We start from the raw sequence: 17,068 nt of genomic DNA on the forward strand, positions 1-17,068 counted from the left end.
TTACTCTGCGAGAATGGACAGGGCGGGGCAGAATTTAGTTTTCGAAATTCGAACAGCTGCCTAGGTAAGTTTTGACGACAGGTGAATATTTAAAACTCTTTAGTAAATTTTAGGTAATTCGCTTATTTATTATCACTTTACATTCATACCATGACGACGACCGTCGATAAGGTTATACGGAAAGGTCAATTTCTTTATTTAAAGTACTTTCTTTTTAGATTAATTTAAGTTGTACGTGAAATACGCTGCATTTATCACTGTTTTAATCGTTACTAAGTTTCACTGTTGCATTGGTACGCAGTCTTTTTTTTGTGTGTATGTGTGCGTGTGTGTGTCTTCCTGCCTGCCTGTCGATTGCTTCTTTACAATATATACGCATCACGGACGTCAGACAATGGCACACGAACGATGCATGTGTTGACACATTGGAATGTGGAAATAGACAATTTTTCATCCCTCCCAGAATAGACTTCCTTAAGCCATCCCAGCGTGTTTGCCCGTTACGAGAGAGCTTGTCTCCCTAATTGGTTTCTAAATCTGGAAGGCCTCGTCCGCCTATTTGTCCGAGCCGATCCCGTTGTCCCCGGACTGGTTTCGTCACTGGCCGCCTTGGACGTCGAAATGACCTCGTCCCGGTGTGATTTGTAATATTTCGCTCCATCAATCCCTTTTGATGGCCACACTGGATTGAAGCATGACTTCGAATATGTTCCCCGAAAAAGCTTCCCAAAAGGAAATGTATCTTTCTATTTTCCGGTATCCGCTGCTTGCAGACATGTTAATGTCGTCCCGGTTCTATAAAAAAACGCCAACATTTCCGATTGTATTGGCAGTCCTCCGTTCCAAAAGTTCCGCGAATCTGAGTCGACAAGTTTTGCGAAGTACCTCTTCCTTGAAAAAGAGCCAAGATGTCCTTTCCGCTCGCAAGAACCAAGCTGGAAACCATTCCACGTGAATCACGACTTTTATTATTACAACACGTAACTTTCCGCTCAAAGCCCCGCCAGAAACGCAACTTTAGGAATAGTTTAGAACCCTGGTTATCTTTGATGCCTTCGTAGAAGCACAAGCAGACGATGACGCTTTTTCCGTAGCAGACGACGACTTTAACGCTTGGCTGTCTCTTCGAGAGATGGCACCACAGGCCCGGCGACGAGGATGGCGACGACCTACCGTTGTTTATTGCTGCCAGCGCCGCCGCCGCCCACCGTACCGGCGGAAGGAGCGGCGCGCGATCCGAGCGGCAACTTCGCTTTGCTGATCGGCGGATTATCGTAGACACCGGCGCCCCTGGTCCAAATTCGTGGTCGGAGCGGCGCGGATGACGACGCGGCGTGGGTTTCCGTCACTGAGCCAGCGTGCATCGCGCTCGTTTCGAACGGCGGCCACCTGCGAGTTGTTTTGAGAGGACACTTTCTCGCTCACTCCCACCTGCTGGCCGCGAGCCCATCTTTGCGCGCTCGAGGAAGCAAAGCTCCGAGTACGACGCAACTGGTCGAAACCAAACATCTTTGCTGGGGACGGTACATCATGCTACCAGGTGAGTCTGTTGACTTTGGCACCAGTCCTTCCTTGTAATCGTGTTTCCTTTTCTTTTTTTATTTTTTATAGTTCGTTCTTTACCGCTGGGCGATAGAGTTTCACTCCTTATCTTTTTCTCGTAAAGTTTTAGCGGCGCCTTCAGAGAACCGTCGCGGGTGCGATCATTGACGAGGATGCATTGCGCGTGTTCAAAGCTCGTCAGGGAAACGTAGTTCCGAGTCGGCTACCTGCGCTGTCACCTGCCCGCATCACCTGAGCGCGCGGGCTGTTTCAGCAGCGCCGGGTTCCCGTTGGTCGCATGCACGCAGCTTCTCTCTCGTTCTCCGTCGAATGGGACAAACTTGTGTTTTCGTATCCCTGATCTCGTGGACTACGCATAGCTCGGTCGTCGTCCCGTTCCCAATGACAAAAAAAAAAAAAAAAAAGAAAAAAAAAAAAGAAAAAAGAAATAGACGGGAAAGAGAAACAAACGCGCTTCTCTTCTCGCAGTCGTAGATTGATGTCTGCTCGACTGAAAAGACGAAGAAAACGGTCTGCTGCTCGCTTTCACTCCTGTCGCTGTCTAAACTTCCGTACGTTACTTTTATACAAAAAAGAGAAGGTTCCGCACGATCGGTATTGAAACTCTAGCTTTACAATAGTTAATTGCGCTGCATGTCTTATACAGGGTGATTTTCTAAGTCCATTTATAAAAAATCGTACTCGGTGCTATGGCTTACGCCCGAGCACTCGGCTTCGAATCGAAACCCTGTGCGCAAAGAGCGCCAGTGACGTCGATTACCCCACCGGTTCCGGAAACAAAGTCGGTAGCGACAGCGTCGCATTTGCCCGCTTGTTTCGGTTTGTAGCCTTGCACAAGAAAGACCGCCAAATTGGCCCCGCAACTTAAAGAACCCCAAAGACGCGTTCACAGTGCAAGTACACATGGGCGTACCAACCGGGGGGGCAAGGGGGGCGCTTGCCCCCCCCCCCCCTCCCCCCAGTTCTCGGGGGGGGGGGGGGGGGCAAAGTATGTGTTTTGCACCCCCCCCCCCCCCCCCCCCCCCCGCCCTGAAGCAGCCGCCACTGGGCAGGACAAACACTGGCCGGCGGCGCCCAAGGGATACCAAGGGCACCGCTCCCCGGTCCTGGGAGGGGGGAGGGAAGAGGGAGGTGGAGGAGGGGGGGGGGGGGGGGTCTGGTTTGCTCCCCCACTTAAAAACAACTTGGTACGCCACTGCAAGTGCATCGTACAAAAGACAGCTTGCAGACACTATAGGAAGTTCTAGAATAACGTACGAACTTTTAGCGCACGCTAGCGCTAAATTTAGCGCTTACAACGGCACCAAGATACAGTAACAATTATTTTGAAGTTTATTTGGTTTCTCACGGGCAAGGCCCGGTAGGGAGGTAGAGACAAGGCATTTCTGCCTGACTGGGCCTCTACCCCCCCAGTTCATTACAGCACAACTTGCATTAGTTGCCATATACGTAAAGAAAGTAAACAAAAATACATATATCTACATAGCTACAAACATGCACACTTGTTGCACAAAATCGTAGAAATTATTTTACAAATATAAACAAGAATTAATCTGTCCTCAGATGAATACAATATTACAAGAAATAAGAAAACAATTCACAAAACGTTTTGAAATTCTAAACCTTTCATACACAAAATGCTGTCCATAAGAAAAAAAAAAAGGTTTTTTTTTTTTTTTTTTTTTGGCTTAAAGACTAGAATTATGCTAAAAAAATTCGGTGTATAAAAAAAAAAACACAAAAAAAACCGGATGGCAGAGAAAAGACTTTTGCCTATACCATGGAGGCTCACTGTACCCGCTACTAAGATAAATAAAATAAGTAGTAAATCAACCTGAAAGTGTACACTGAAATAAAATTCGAATGTTTCATCACGGTTATTTTATGTGGAGGGTTGCACACTTGCAGAATCCTTTACGTGCTCTTTTTTTTTTTTTTTTTTCAAAGGGCCCTTGCGTAACTTTGAGGGAGCGCCAGAGCCCGGTGGCTCTAGGGAGGCGCGTACTTTTGTGACGCTTTGTTCGCAACTTTTAGATTTTTAGATTTGTTTCAATATGAGACTGCGACGCGAGCGGCCGTGTCCGCTTGCGTCGCCTCGGCAAGAGAAATCTCGCGTACCTTCGCACACACGTATGTTCGCCGAGAAATGTCCGCGCGTCACAAGCAGGAAGTTGCCAGCGATCGTTGCCCACCTTGCTGGTCTTCGAAACCGTTTGTGACGTGCACCTCCCGTAGAAGTGCAGACCCGTCCAGTATTAAAAATCGCTGTAGCGAGGATGGCTCGGACACAGTGGCGTACCAACTTCTTTTTGAGTAGGGGGGGATCGGTGTCCGAGTGGGCTAGCGCACACCAGCTCGGAGCACGTGGAGCGAAAGCTCGCGCTGCAGAACCCAGGGATCCTGGGTTCAATCCCCACCCCTGCCCGTTTCGATCTGGATGAGCATCGTACCGGCCTGCGATCGTGCATCACTACTGCGTGGTGCACGTTAAAGACCCCAGGCTAGCGGCTGTACTGCACTGGCTAAATTGCTCATCTACAGCTGGGAGACTCGTCGCCCCTGTGAGGCAGACCAAGTTCTAAGCTGCATAAACATACCACACAACCCAATTTTTTGTTTTTGTTTTTGAGTGTGTGTGTGTGGGGGGGGGGGGGGGGGGGCAAACCAGACCCCCCCCCCCCCTTCCCCCCCCAGGGCCGGGGGGCGGTGCCCTTGGTGTCTCTTGGGTGCCGCCGGCGGGTGTTTGCACTGCCCAGTGGCGGCTGTTTCACGGAGGGCGAAACACATGCCTTGCCCCCCCTCCCCACTTTGAGGACTGGGGGGGGGGGGGGCGGGGCGAGCGCCCCCCTTGCCCCCCCCCCCCTCCCCCCCTCCCCCGGTTTGTATTTGTACGCCCATGCTCGGACGTCGCTCTCAGCAGTCGCGACGACCGTCAAAGCGGAGCCGCTGTCTAGTTCACTGTAGCCGCGGACAGCCGCGGTCCTGGAAACCGCCGTTTTTGAGCTGTGTTCGTCCTGGTTTTATAGCCAAGTTCTCCATCCCGAATCCTCCTTGGAGAAGCCCAAAGACGCTTTGCGTACCCAGGCAATGTCTGAAAAATAGCGTATACGCTTAAATAGCGCACGCAAAGCGGAAACCGCAAACCGCAGTTAGCGTTCGGCGCATGTCCAGTGGCGACGGCGCTATATTTTGCGTGCGCAAAGCTTTAGCATGCGCTATACTAAAACTGCCTACTCTTTGTGACGGGTTTCTTTTTTTGTGTGACGGTCCTGTACAGGGCGGGCCTAGGGGTGGGCGACCTTTGCGGTCGACTGGGGCGCCATCAGAAGCCCCTTGTGAAGATATATATGTATATATTTGTTTTTATTTATTTGAACACGGCGCCCGACACGGCGCTATGTGCTCGATCGCCGTTCGTTTTTGGAATGCCGCGGTACTCGTCTGACAAAACGCTCGTGTTGGGCCACTCCTCCGATGTGGCCCAGGAACAGCCGAAGCCTCTCGGTAAAAAGCTTCTCCGGGAGGGCTGTTTGACGTTTCCTCGGGCACCTAGAAGAAGACGAAGGCCTGCGCCTTTTCCTCCAAACATTGATCACGCCACGCACTGCCGTCGAGCTCGTGTTTTTCGGTGAAAATATACATTTCGTATTTACCTTCGCGAGTGCATTATAGCCCTCGTGGCTGCTTCGCCAGTAAACTCCTCATCCTTTGTAAGAAAATCGAATATCGCCGCACTAGTAGCTTCCGCTGGCCGCCAATCTCGCCACTAAACATTTTTGGAACTCCCTGGCGCCTTTGAATTCCGATGAACTCCAATGGACTACACAGGGAGTTTTCGTAGATGGTTTTCCCCGTCCCGCAAGGCCCTCCGCAACCCGCTACGATACCCGGAACTCTACAGTCAGGGCCATCGGCGCGCAGGCGCAGTAGCGGCTTCTTCGTTGCGGACGGCTTAGCGGAGGGGGAAACGCGGTCTACGGAAACTCCCTAATGTGGCACCTTGCCATGGTGCGAAACAAAAACCTTTGATATAACTTGTTTTCTCTCCTCAAGCACGTTAGAAGCAGCTTCACGCATATGTGAACATGCCTTGCAGACAGTTCTTGTATGGCCAATGTGAGGAAGAAACACGACAATGGGGAGTTTTCGTAGACCGCGTTTCCCCCTCCGCTAAGCCCTCCGCAGCGAAGAAGCCGCTACTGCGCTTGCGCGCCCATGGCCTTGACTGTAGAGTCCCGGCTATCGTAGCGGGTTGCGGAAAGCGTTGCGGGACAGCGGAAACCATCTACGAAAACTCCCTAGTGTCTGCAGGCTACCTGTATGACCGACTGCGGCTTTAGTGGTGAGGGCTGAGGGGGCTGTTATTGGCTTTGCAGCTGGGGCTGTGGCCTAGTGGCGTAGCCACGAATTACTTTCGGGGGGTTGGGGAGGGGGGCCTTTGTCCCATCTTCGCGTGCAGTAGGCAATGTACTGTACTATTCACGGGTACGAAGACACGGCCATTTAGAAGTCCCGGTTGGCTGGAACAATTCGGTTGTGTACAATATTTGTATTCCTTTACTAAAAAAAACAAAACAAAAAAAACAGTGACAATATTGGGGGGAGGAGGAGGAGGAGGAGGAGGAGGAGGAGGAGGGTGACCCCCGAAATTACTCTTCAGCCTACGCCACTGCTGTGGCGCTTCTGATTGGTTTATTCGAGGGCGCGATCGGTGTTCCGACAGAGCGAGAAACGGCGCTTGAGTATCTCACTCGTGGACGTTGTCGGACGCTTTGTTCTCGCCCGCGGAGGGACGGAGAAAAGAGCTCGACTGTTTTATCGGCGCTCTCCGGCCCGTGGTGCCGAGACCGGCGCAGCCGCGCAGCCGCAATCTTATCGAAAGGTCCGCTCTCTCGCTCGCGCTCGTAAACATCTCGGGAAACGGGGCATCCAGGACGTTCAACTTCCGGGCCTTTTTTTCGCTCTTCCCGCCGCGCGACCCCGGCCCGTCGCGTTGCTCTCCCGGCTCTCTGGCGCCTCGTACGGGTGTCTTCGAGACTTGTCCCTCGGGCTTAAAGGGCCCTCCAGCGTCTTGCAGCAGCGTCTCGCAGCGTCTCACAGCGAGCGCGGTCATGCTAAGACAGACGCGCCTCCACTTTGCGGCGTCTCGAGTCTGTTTGCTGCTTAGGGCGGGTCGGGGATCCACGAATGATGACGTCACGCGTGGGCCTCGTCTTCTAGGTGGGATTTCCCCTGCACGCTCAGGGCACTTTACGGCGCGCTCTCGGAAGTACGCTGCCCTGCGATGCATTCGGGACGCCGATCATCGGTCTTCCCCTTGTCAGGGCACAGCCACTGAGAAGGGCGAGCAGCGCAGACAAGCCCATGACGTCATCGTTTGTTGATCCCCGACCTACCCCAGGTGGTGAAGCTTTAAAAGGGACGCCTCAAAATGGCAGACGCGTCAGTCTTTGCGTCGCCGCCTGCTAGCGTCGCGCTAGTCCTGAGACGCTCGGCGACGCCCTGGCGGCCATGCTGACGCAGAGGCGCTGGTGCTGAAGTTTGCCCCTCAACTCGGCTTCTTTGCCGGCCGGGAGAGTAAGGAAGCAGCGCCTGACGAGAGGCGAGTTGCAGCGTCAGCGTGCACCTGATCATCCCCGTCGTGAAAGGCGCGCCTGGTGTGTTGCACGCTTGCAAAACGAGTGCTCGGATTGCGTAGCATCGGACTGCTGTGCAGCGCTCGCTTTCGAAGCGATACGAACGACGTTAGAACAGCGCATGCGGAACGTCGTGTTGTACGAGGCTGAGGTTTAGACGTTTTACGCGGACCGCTGATATCAGCTGCTCGCGTGTAACCTGCTTTCTCCCCGAGGTTGGAAATATATATATTATATATATATACCTAATACGCCTTCAAGGGGCATTATGTAAGGGGGGGGGGGGGGGGTGCAAACCAGAATAAGTCGAAAATACTGAGCACAAAAACACAACAAAATCAACCACACTTAAGTACACATGCATCAAAGGCCCCAAAAATCTTGGCGAAAAAGAACTTGATTATTTTGTCAAACGATGTTATCGGGCAGGTTGTTCCAGTCAGCAATGGTGGTTGGCAAGAACGACCAGAAAAACAAGATTGACTTACAGAAGATAAGTTTATTATTTTTTTTATTTATTTATTCAGATACCTACAGCATCATGGGGTATTACAGTAAAAGGGGGGGAAGGGGGGGGGGGGCATTGGGAATGAAAAACAGAAATAGTTATACAAAGGTTCACAAAGAAATATACACAAGCCATAAATATTTTAGCATCAAAATCAATGTGCAGGCTACAGAAAAAACACATTATGAGTTACATGACACATCGATCATCGATGCGGGCTGAAACATGGAGCGGTTGAAAGAGAAGTGACGAGTGAAGGGATGGCGAATAGGAAATGTTTTTCCAGAAGACAGCTTCAATACCCTGCGGCGTATCCCAGGTGAATGAAGGTCAGCACGAGTTTCAAGGTTAGTTACACTGGTATGACGTGAGTGATCAGAATACATGAAACGAACGGCTCTGTTTTGAAGTGCTTCCAGTGAGGCAAAGAAGTAACGATAATGAGGGTTCCAAAGGCTACAAGCGTATTCCAGGACCGGTCGAACAAGCGTGACGCATGTTAGTCGTTTAATGGGACAGAATTAAGGTTACGTTTTAAATAACCGAGAGGTTAGCTCTTGAAAGAATGTAATTAATATCCATTCTGATGTTAGCCTGAGACTGAGGCAGGAAAAGAGGAAGTTTCAAAGTAGAGACGAAGTTTAAAGTAGAGACGTATCCTCGACTGTTCTTTTTTCTTCTACTTTGAAACTTCCTCTTTTCCTGCCTCAGTCTCAGGCTAACATCAGAATGGTTAATTTCCACCAGCTCGCCTGCGCACGCACAACAATATCAGTAATTAATATGCATGTTCTATGATAGATCTGAGGTTAGGTGAACACCTAGGTATTTGTGAGATTGAACTAATTCTAACGGGGTATTTTAAAAATGATATTGACTAGGGTATAAAGGCTTACTAGGGGCGAATGAAACGAACGTGCTTGCATTTAGAAAAGTTTAAAATTACGAGCCATTAGTACACTATGAGCTGATATTTAGTAAGTCATCTTGAAGGGCAGCAGATTTTGATGGGTTACTAATCCGACGGCGAATAACGCCGTCACCGCCGAAAAGACGAATCTGTGAGGTCAAGGACTTCGGTAAATCGTTTATATAGATACGCACGCACGCACGCACGCACGCACGCACGCACGCACGCACGCACGCACGCACGCACGCACGCACGCACGCACGCACGCACGCACGCACGCATATCCTTGTAACATGGTCTTTTTCGTAATAACAATAGTAGTCATCTTTGTTGGCCCAGTACCGCAGAAAGGCAACAGCCCGTAGCATATGCTTAGAATATGGGACCTTTTGCAAATTATTTTACTATGAAAAAAAGAAAACTTCTGACAGAACGACACGCCTCTATTTCTTCTGCTTCCATCCGTCTGAGAGTAAATTTCGCCTTCCCGCTTCGCCGACGCCACTAAAAGCATGTTATTTAATAAACATAAAAAAAAAAAAAAACTTAGCTACTTTTATTTTCGGTGTTATTTCTTAGAAGACATCTGAAGTGCAGGAGAACAGGCTCTCATCTGCGTTACGAATAACCCTTGAACAGTCTGGGGTGCGAGGAACTGGCGTGGTGCTACTCAGAGTCAGAGGAATGTTGGAATCTGGTCGGTGATCGCTCGTGTCTTGTGTCCACTCGAAACCGCGCAGGACGGAAATCCAGGTCGCTGTTCCTTATTACTAAAGTTTCGTGTTCTCGGGAGTTTAATTTTTTTTTCCGTAATCGGTGTTTTTCGGTGTTTATTTTCAGTGCCAGGCAAGAAATCGGGGTTAATATGATAAAAGAAGTGCCATATCTATGAATTTGTAACACCAGTTAATTTTACGCGAAAAATAATTTTTAGAGCAATATTGACGGCGCGAGATGTATATGATATTCTGCGCGCAAAGTCCATGACGTCACTGAATGGTCATAAACTCTTTCCACCTCAACGAAATGGTCACACACCCTTTCCACCTCAAGGTGATGGCTAAGCTGATCCCCTCTCCTCCACGCGCCCGAAATGCCGAGACAGAAAAAAAGTGGAAAGGAGGTGACTACCGAATAAATCTTCACACCTTTCGGCAAAGTTTACGGATTGCGCATTAATGTGTGTGTGTGTGTGTGTGTGTTTTTAAGCTAAAACAAAGAGCAATATTACCCAAAAGTAACGTGCAACGTAATTTAGTAGCCGGTACCGTGAAATAATAGCGATAAATCATTTACTCATTAGTCATTTAGAAACTAACGAGTGCGTTGTTACTGAACAAAGTAACGCATAACTTCCCCAATGTCGCCAGGCTCGGCGGTGCAGGGAAGCCAGCTCCGACCGTTCGCGATCGAAGACAGGCCCGACGCAGGTCCGTCTGCGCGCGCTGCGAGCAACAGGAGAAACGGGACGACGCAAGAGCGCGTTTTCCTCATCCACTTTACGACACGTCCTCCGTGTCGAGGCGCGCCCGTGATTTTCGCCGCCTCACGAACAGCCGCTCAGAGACGTCGACTGATGCGCAATCCGCGAGCGCTCAACCGTCGGTCGGACCTGGAAGCGACGAACGTGTAAAAAAAGACACGAGGAATGCTTAGAGTGCTACTGCGCAATTGAGGGTTTTCTTTTTCTGTTTTATAGAGAGTTTCCGTTAAGGGACGCAATATTGCGGCGCTTTGGCGCGTCGGGAGCGATGAAACGCGGGTTTCTCGCTCTGACGGGGCAGTGAAAGCTTTTCTATTTTGGTTCTTAAATTTGATTGGACGTGGAGTGGCGAGAGAGGGCTGTCAATGTTCAGTCAAGATCCGTCGCCGGCATCATCAGTTTGACTCGACCTTTGTCCTCTTCCTTGGCGGAGCATGCAGTTGCTCGCTGCCCACCTGGGAGGCCGTGTTACACTTCTCCATTACGGTGACGCGTCTCCGACTGCTGTGTTTACCGCGACCATAAAGGTGGTTTCTCGATTTCCGCCTGCTGACGTCAGAGAAGCGTCAGCAATCCTTAAGGTGTCACAGCAATTAACGATGGCGGATGTGGCAAACGCCTGTCCATGCTGCAGGTCGCTCTCCATCTTGCCAGTCCACGGAAGCTTCCCCAGACAGGGGATGGGACGCCGCGACGACAGCGACACTCGCGTTCTCTCCTGCTTTTTGCCTGGACTTTTACTCCCAACCGCCAGGATCGCGACATCCGACAGCGTGACACCCCGGCTCTTGTGAAGTCCTTCGTTGCCGTCTTCCAGTCGGAAACACGTTGCAGGCAGCGTATGAGGCGAGCAAGTCGTCTGCTTCTTAAACAGGAGTGGCGGTGCAACGCCGAGCTCTGCTTGGCTTTGATTGGAAGGGGGAGGCACTCACTTGATCGAATGACGTTTTAGCGAACGCCCACGTTTCACCGAACGACACTTTAGCGAATAGTCGGACGCCGCGAAGCGGCGTTTTCGGGTGGGCCAAGTGGGTTCACATTTTTGTAATGAACCGCCGCAGACTGTCGCCGCGAAGCGGCGTAAAGCGCAGCGCGGCGGATGGCTTAGCGCGCGCCCTCGTTATTCGCTAAAACGTCCATTCGCTCAAATGTCGCTGTTCGCTAAAACGTCATTCGCTCTTGTGATATGGACTCGATTGTAAGGATAGTGGGTAGACCTCAGGTGCTAGATGCCTCGAGGTTTACCCACATTTTTTTTCGTGTGCAAGAAGCCGACGAACTTGCACCCGTGTGCAAGAGGCAGACGAACTTGCACTCGCCATAGTGTGACGGTCGAACCCCTTTCGGGCCTCGCCCTGCTCGCCTGCCGGTGTTTTGCGTCGTCCGGGAACGCATTGAATCCGCCGCTGAGACGCCGACAGATTCCTCATATGGTGTCACGTTGAGCTAGAGTGCTTGCGTGTTCGAGGAAGTTTGCATCCACCGAATGATCGCCGCTAATGGAGTTTTCCAGCGTCGATATACAGTAAAAAAAAAAAAAAAAAAAGAAATCAAAATGTTCCCCAGATTTTTAAACACACACGCACACACCTATACGCACACACACGCACACGCACACACACGCACACGCACACACACACACACACGATGAAGGCGAGTGGACATCGGAGACACGGGGGAGAGGCGAGACATCCCCGCACCGTTAATGAGGGCTGGCAGCACTGAACAGGCGCCGCGTCACCTCGGAGGTCGCTAACGAAGCTCCGGACGGCGTCGCGTACAGTGTCGATCGAGGAGGCGAAGAACCCGGGCTGGCGCGTTACCACCTAGAAGACAAGTCCTGCTCTTGACGTCATTATAAGTGGAAAAAGACGCGCTGCGGGGATCAATACTGAAGACGGTTGGGGAAGGAAAGCCTTGTCTTCTAGCTGGCCTCCGGAAGAAAGGCCTTGTGTGTGTGTGTGTGTGTGTGTGTGTGTGTGTGTGTGTGTGTGCGTGTGCGTGTGCGTGTGCGTGTGTGTGTGTGTGTGTGTGTGTGTGTGGTGCTGAAGGACGGAAACACACCTTTGAACCTCCTAAATCGGCTAGATTCAACGCCGCAAGACAATCGAAAGTGCCCGATTCATGCCACCGCCGCTAGGGTACTCGCCTCTTGTCTCTGGCCGGTGACGTCAGAACATCTGGCGTTCGGACTCTTTTATTTTTATTTTCATTTTTACTTTGGAACACGTGATACGGCGTCTCCTACCTGACGCTCTAAAGGTTGGTTCACACTCTTGCTCGAGTCGGACCAAGTGCGACTGCAATGGCTTGTGACGTTAATCCATTTGCGGATTGTTATGGCAACGGGGTTTTAAGCTGCTTACGACCGGCATCACTCCTGCGCGGCGCCGTCGTTGCCATAGCAACCCGTATAAGGATTAACGTCGCGAGCCGTTGCAGTCGCACTCCGTCGCACTCACGCGGGTGTGCGTCTTACCTTTGAGCTGTGCTATCCCTCAGAAGATTATCGCGCGATGTAGCCTTCTTGTATAAAATAGCTCACGGGGACATTGACTCAACACTTTTGTTCACAGTAAATTTGAACGTATATCCGACTCGCTCAACTAGGAGAGCTTTCACTTTTTATCCCCACAATCAACACATGATATCACCAACAACAAAAATGCAGACAAGTGTAAACAATCTTGAGCATGAAAATTCTGATATTTTTTATAGCTACGTAAATTTCAGTAGACAATTAGATGAGATTATATTCCGTCGCTAAAAATGTAGTGTCGTGTTTTCTTGCATGCTAGTTTTATCAGTTGAGCGTGTTTTACAGCTGTGCAATTTTTTCACTGTGCCACATTGTAGACCTTTGTTGGTTGTTGATTGGCACAAATAAAAGCATTATGATGATGATGATGATTATGATTTCATAAAAAAAAAGGGGGGGGGAGTTTAAACTTCTATACTACACCCTCTACTACTCCACCTCGCGTAGCCGTGGGTGATGGAATAGGATGAAATCAAAGCGAGCTTCCCAGCAAAGGAATACTTGTTTGCAAATTTTGTCATGGGACAGATTAATACTGCCAGTGGCAAGGACGGCAATGCAAAATCTAGCGAAAAAAATATTATTTCAAATAAGCGCGTTCTTTTGAATCTAGCACACTTATACACCCGGTTTTATATGTGGAGGAGAGAGTGCAACCAGCCTCTGCTGCGTCGCGCGATGACAGCACAGCAGAGGTTGGTTGCACTATCTCTCCACGGGGCGCGGTGCCGTCGGGGCCGAGATGCGCTCCGATAGCGAACCGAAACTTAAAAACCCGTCGATTTTGTGCGGTTTTTCAGAAAGCCGTAGAAGTCTTCGCGTGCCTTCTATCGTCCTGCAATTTGTTGATTTAGTGTTTTTCGATGATACTGAGCAATTTTCTAATTGAAACCATCCCCTTAAACACAATATTAAAAAAGTTAATTACGCAAAAATAATTAACAACTTAATTATCCCGGACGTTAATCATTTTGCTAAATGGGCCCCTGGCCTAGGACCAAAACGCCACAAGCCTTTTTTTCGTTGCGATAAGTAATTTACGCAGATGCAAAAAAAGAAGAAAAAAAAATATACATATATATATATATATATATATATATATATATATATATATATATATATATATATATATATATATTTTTTTTTTTTTTTTTGGCTAGGACACACGGCAAAATTAAACTTTGAATATAGAATAATATGAAATGGAACACAAATAAGTTTCCGAATTTTGGCAAAAAATGAACTCCTAAAAACACCCTCCAAATTTGACGAAAAAAAAAAAAAAAGGCCCGGTAGTTTGTTGATAGTAACGCATGGAGCGGAGTATATAGGAAGCGATCGTTTAAATTCGCAGAACATTAAATAGTCATTTGGGGGGGTGGAGATGAACTTGTTGTTTATCGTTTTCCCCGCTAAATTTTAGCGGGGAAACTGAACTGGTGCATTGGTTACCTGACGCTTAGCATCTCGTCGAAAAGCACTGTGGATAGCATTTTTGGCTTTTTAACGTTTTTTATACTCACCTCACGTTCAGTCGGTGTGCCTCATTAGAAACCGGGTGTTCGATTTTTATTCGAACAGGTTTATTACAAAACCTTCGTAAAGGATGCACTAATACGGTGTGTGCAGGTTTTACGGCCAGGGGGACATTATGTGGGTGACTAATCGTTGCGATAAGTCGGATAATTAAATAAGCTTTCTTAATCAATGTTTTAATTAGTAAAAATAATCACGGTTTCACTTAGAAACATGCTTAGTATAACTGAAAAAGCACTGTATATCGGTCAATTTTAGAACGACTTGAAGCTCGTGGGGAAACTCGGGGGCGCACCAAACTTACCACGCGTGTAGAAGGCGCGAAAGTAGCAGTGGCAGAACGCGATGATAATCTCATCCGTGTCTTGCCACTGCTAGCTTTGCGCCTGCTGCACTCTCCCACTTTAGAAAAAATTCACCGCCCACGCCCTTTGTCTCATTGTCGAAGAAAAAAAGTTAGGCAAAAGTAACGTGCGGTACTTTTTGTCTGTGACGCTAACGCGTTCCTTTTATGGGGAGTTTTAGTAGACCGTTTCTGCTGCCCGCTAAGCACCCGCATGGTGCTCCGTAATCCGCCAGAACTATGCAGGCAAGGCTGGCGGCGCGCATGGGCAGCTGCGGCTTTTTTGTTCACGGATACCGCAGTGGATGAAGAAAAAAAAACGATATACTACAACTCCCTATTTTGAGGTAACGGTAACACGTTCTTTTCATTTTCAAGTGACACATTTCGTTAGTTTTGTTCGGTAACATCTATTCGCGACTCCAGCGATATCGACGCCGCGTAGCGGCAGCGCCAAGAAGCTCAGGAGAGGAGGTTGTTTCGACTCTGTCGTCTGCTATCGCTGCTTGGCTCTCGTAGGCAGCATAGAAACAAACATATAGTTTCCAGTAATTACTTTTACGATTCCGCCGTGTCATTCCTACGCACTGACTAGAAGGTTTTTACCGTAAAAAATTGCTTTGCTTTCAAATGTAACACTCATTTTACGCTGTGCAGGAATTTGTGGTGGTCCGCGTGCTGAACGACGAAAACGACCTCCTTTCGTCCGCCATTTTGCCTGAGCAGCGCGCCCTCTATAGTTCGCTGGAGTCGCAAATACAACAGTAGTGTGCGTGTGCACGTCGCGTCGTTCGTAGACCACGTTTCCCCCTCAGCTAAGCCCTCCCCAACGAAGAAGTTGCTACTGCGCCTGCGCGCCGATAGCCTTGACTGCAGAGTTCCGGGTATCGTAGCCGGTTGCGGAGGGCGTTGCGGGACGCCGAAAACGATCTACGAAAACTCCCTATTTTCTCTTTTAATTCCCTATACCCGCTCCCCCGCGCATTAGCCTGGGATAGTGTATGTTTTTCATTTCGTGATTCTCTTTCCCTCTGTGAGTGGTCTGCAGGAAAGTAGGCGCGTGGTTAGTATGAGTGCTCATACAGAAAGGAACGAAGAAAGATATGTAGCACGCAGACACACACACACAGGATGACAGCCACACGCATACTGACAAACACACAGAGGGAGAGAATGTCGCTATTTGCCAAGAAGTTCAATCTGATCTCGAAAGCTCGACGCATTATTTTCTCCCGCTCTCCGAAATCGCTTCGTGCCTGCAGAAAGAAGTGTGTTGTCGTTTCTGGTGTCCCCGTCAAATTGATTTTGGAGTGTCGCCACTTCGTTTCTTTGGGTTGCTTTCTGGAACTTATTTTACGTCGCTTCTTTCTTTTTTTTTTCTTTTTTTAAACGAAACGGCACTAGAAATGGGCTATCGATCGGGGGGATCTGGACCGGATCTCCAACAACCCGTCACGCCTCGCCGAAAATGAGCTTACATAAGGGTAGCGCCGATCGATATGAACAAAAGACTCGATAATAGAACTGTTAGGTTCACCGTCTGCATGATGTCATTCGAGCAGAACGGGCGGGAATGGACGTTGCAGCGCGGTTAGCTCCGACAGGCTCCCTATACACCTTTTCCGCGTAGTCGTCGCCATCTTGCGTGTTGCAGCGACAGCCGCGCCGTCTGGCGTCTGGCATACGTTTGTTGTGCGCCCATTTTGGTATGCGGAGAGCAGCGTTGTTCCTAGCTCCCGCGTTGTCCCCATTGACCCCGTGTATCGTATCTTCATTGTTTTCCCTTTAGTGAGTTCTTAATTTGTTTGTTATTGAAAGTGTGAATTATTCTTGTGTTCTGGCGTGTTTATTCGCCTTCATGGCGCCCGTTGTTGTGCCAACAGCTGCAAAATTGCAGGCATGTTCACTTTTCCTGAGGACGTTTACCAGTGTTTACTCTTCGCGTGTTGTTGTTTGTGAAGAATGACAGCCTTCTGGCAAATGTCTAACGGAGGGTTTCTATGCGCGAGCGTGGGCGCATAGAAACCCTCCGTTTGCACCACCAAGCTGCAAAATTCGTTCTACATTTGACTTATCGAGGCCTATTACTGCACTTGTAGATGTCCGTTTCTATACTGCCTATTTGCTTTTTTATGTGCTGATATTGCATAGCTTCCCCGCTGATATCAGCGGGGATGCGATGCAAAATGTATACGTTACAGCCGCATTCGCTTTGCGACTTCTTGTGTTCGGTGCACACTTTGTCGCGCGCTATCTTCCGTTTTCGGAAATTGCTGCTGCAGCCAACGACTGCGCAGTGGCAGCCCGAGGACCAAATATGCGCGGACATGATACATCGACGTATTAACCCACCTTATTACAACTGACTTCGCTGTCAAGGGCTTCAAAACCCATTTAACGCGCACCACTTCAGCATCTTGCCAGCCGGCTAGGCCTGCTCCCGCATACCGGAAGTGTTAGAACCGGAAGAACTATTCCCGCTGTGCGCCGAGTCGCCGAGTCGAGGCTACGCACGTTACGCGCTGGGTCGAGGTTAGACGGAAAAGGTGT

The 17,068-nt window shown here is 49.4% G+C and overlaps 1 protein-coding gene across 2 annotated transcripts in view; it reads left to right on the forward strand.

The window, feature by feature from the left end:
• Positions 1 to 1,181: 1,181 nt before the first annotated feature.
• The window catches only part of LOC8043178 (dual 3',5'-cyclic-AMP and -GMP phosphodiesterase 11), a 191,390-nt gene continuing 175,503 nt past the window's right edge, over positions 1,182 to 17,068 (forward strand). For both annotated transcript variants that reach the window (XM_042292216.1, XM_042292217.1), the window contains exon 1: positions 1,182 to 1,540. In XM_042292216.1, the coding sequence (XP_042148150.1) occupies positions 1,531 to 1,540 (10 nt within the window). In that variant the 5' untranslated portion in view covers positions 1,182 to 1,530. The remainder of the gene's footprint in view (positions 1,541 to 17,068) is intronic.

The sequence above is a fragment of the Ixodes scapularis genome, unplaced genomic scaffold, assembly GCF_016920785.2.
Source record: "Ixodes scapularis isolate PalLabHiFi unplaced genomic scaffold, ASM1692078v2 PGA_scaffold3__209_contigs__length_174095766, whole genome shotgun sequence".
Classification (NCBI taxonomy): domain Eukaryota; kingdom Metazoa; phylum Arthropoda; class Arachnida; order Ixodida; family Ixodidae; genus Ixodes; species Ixodes scapularis.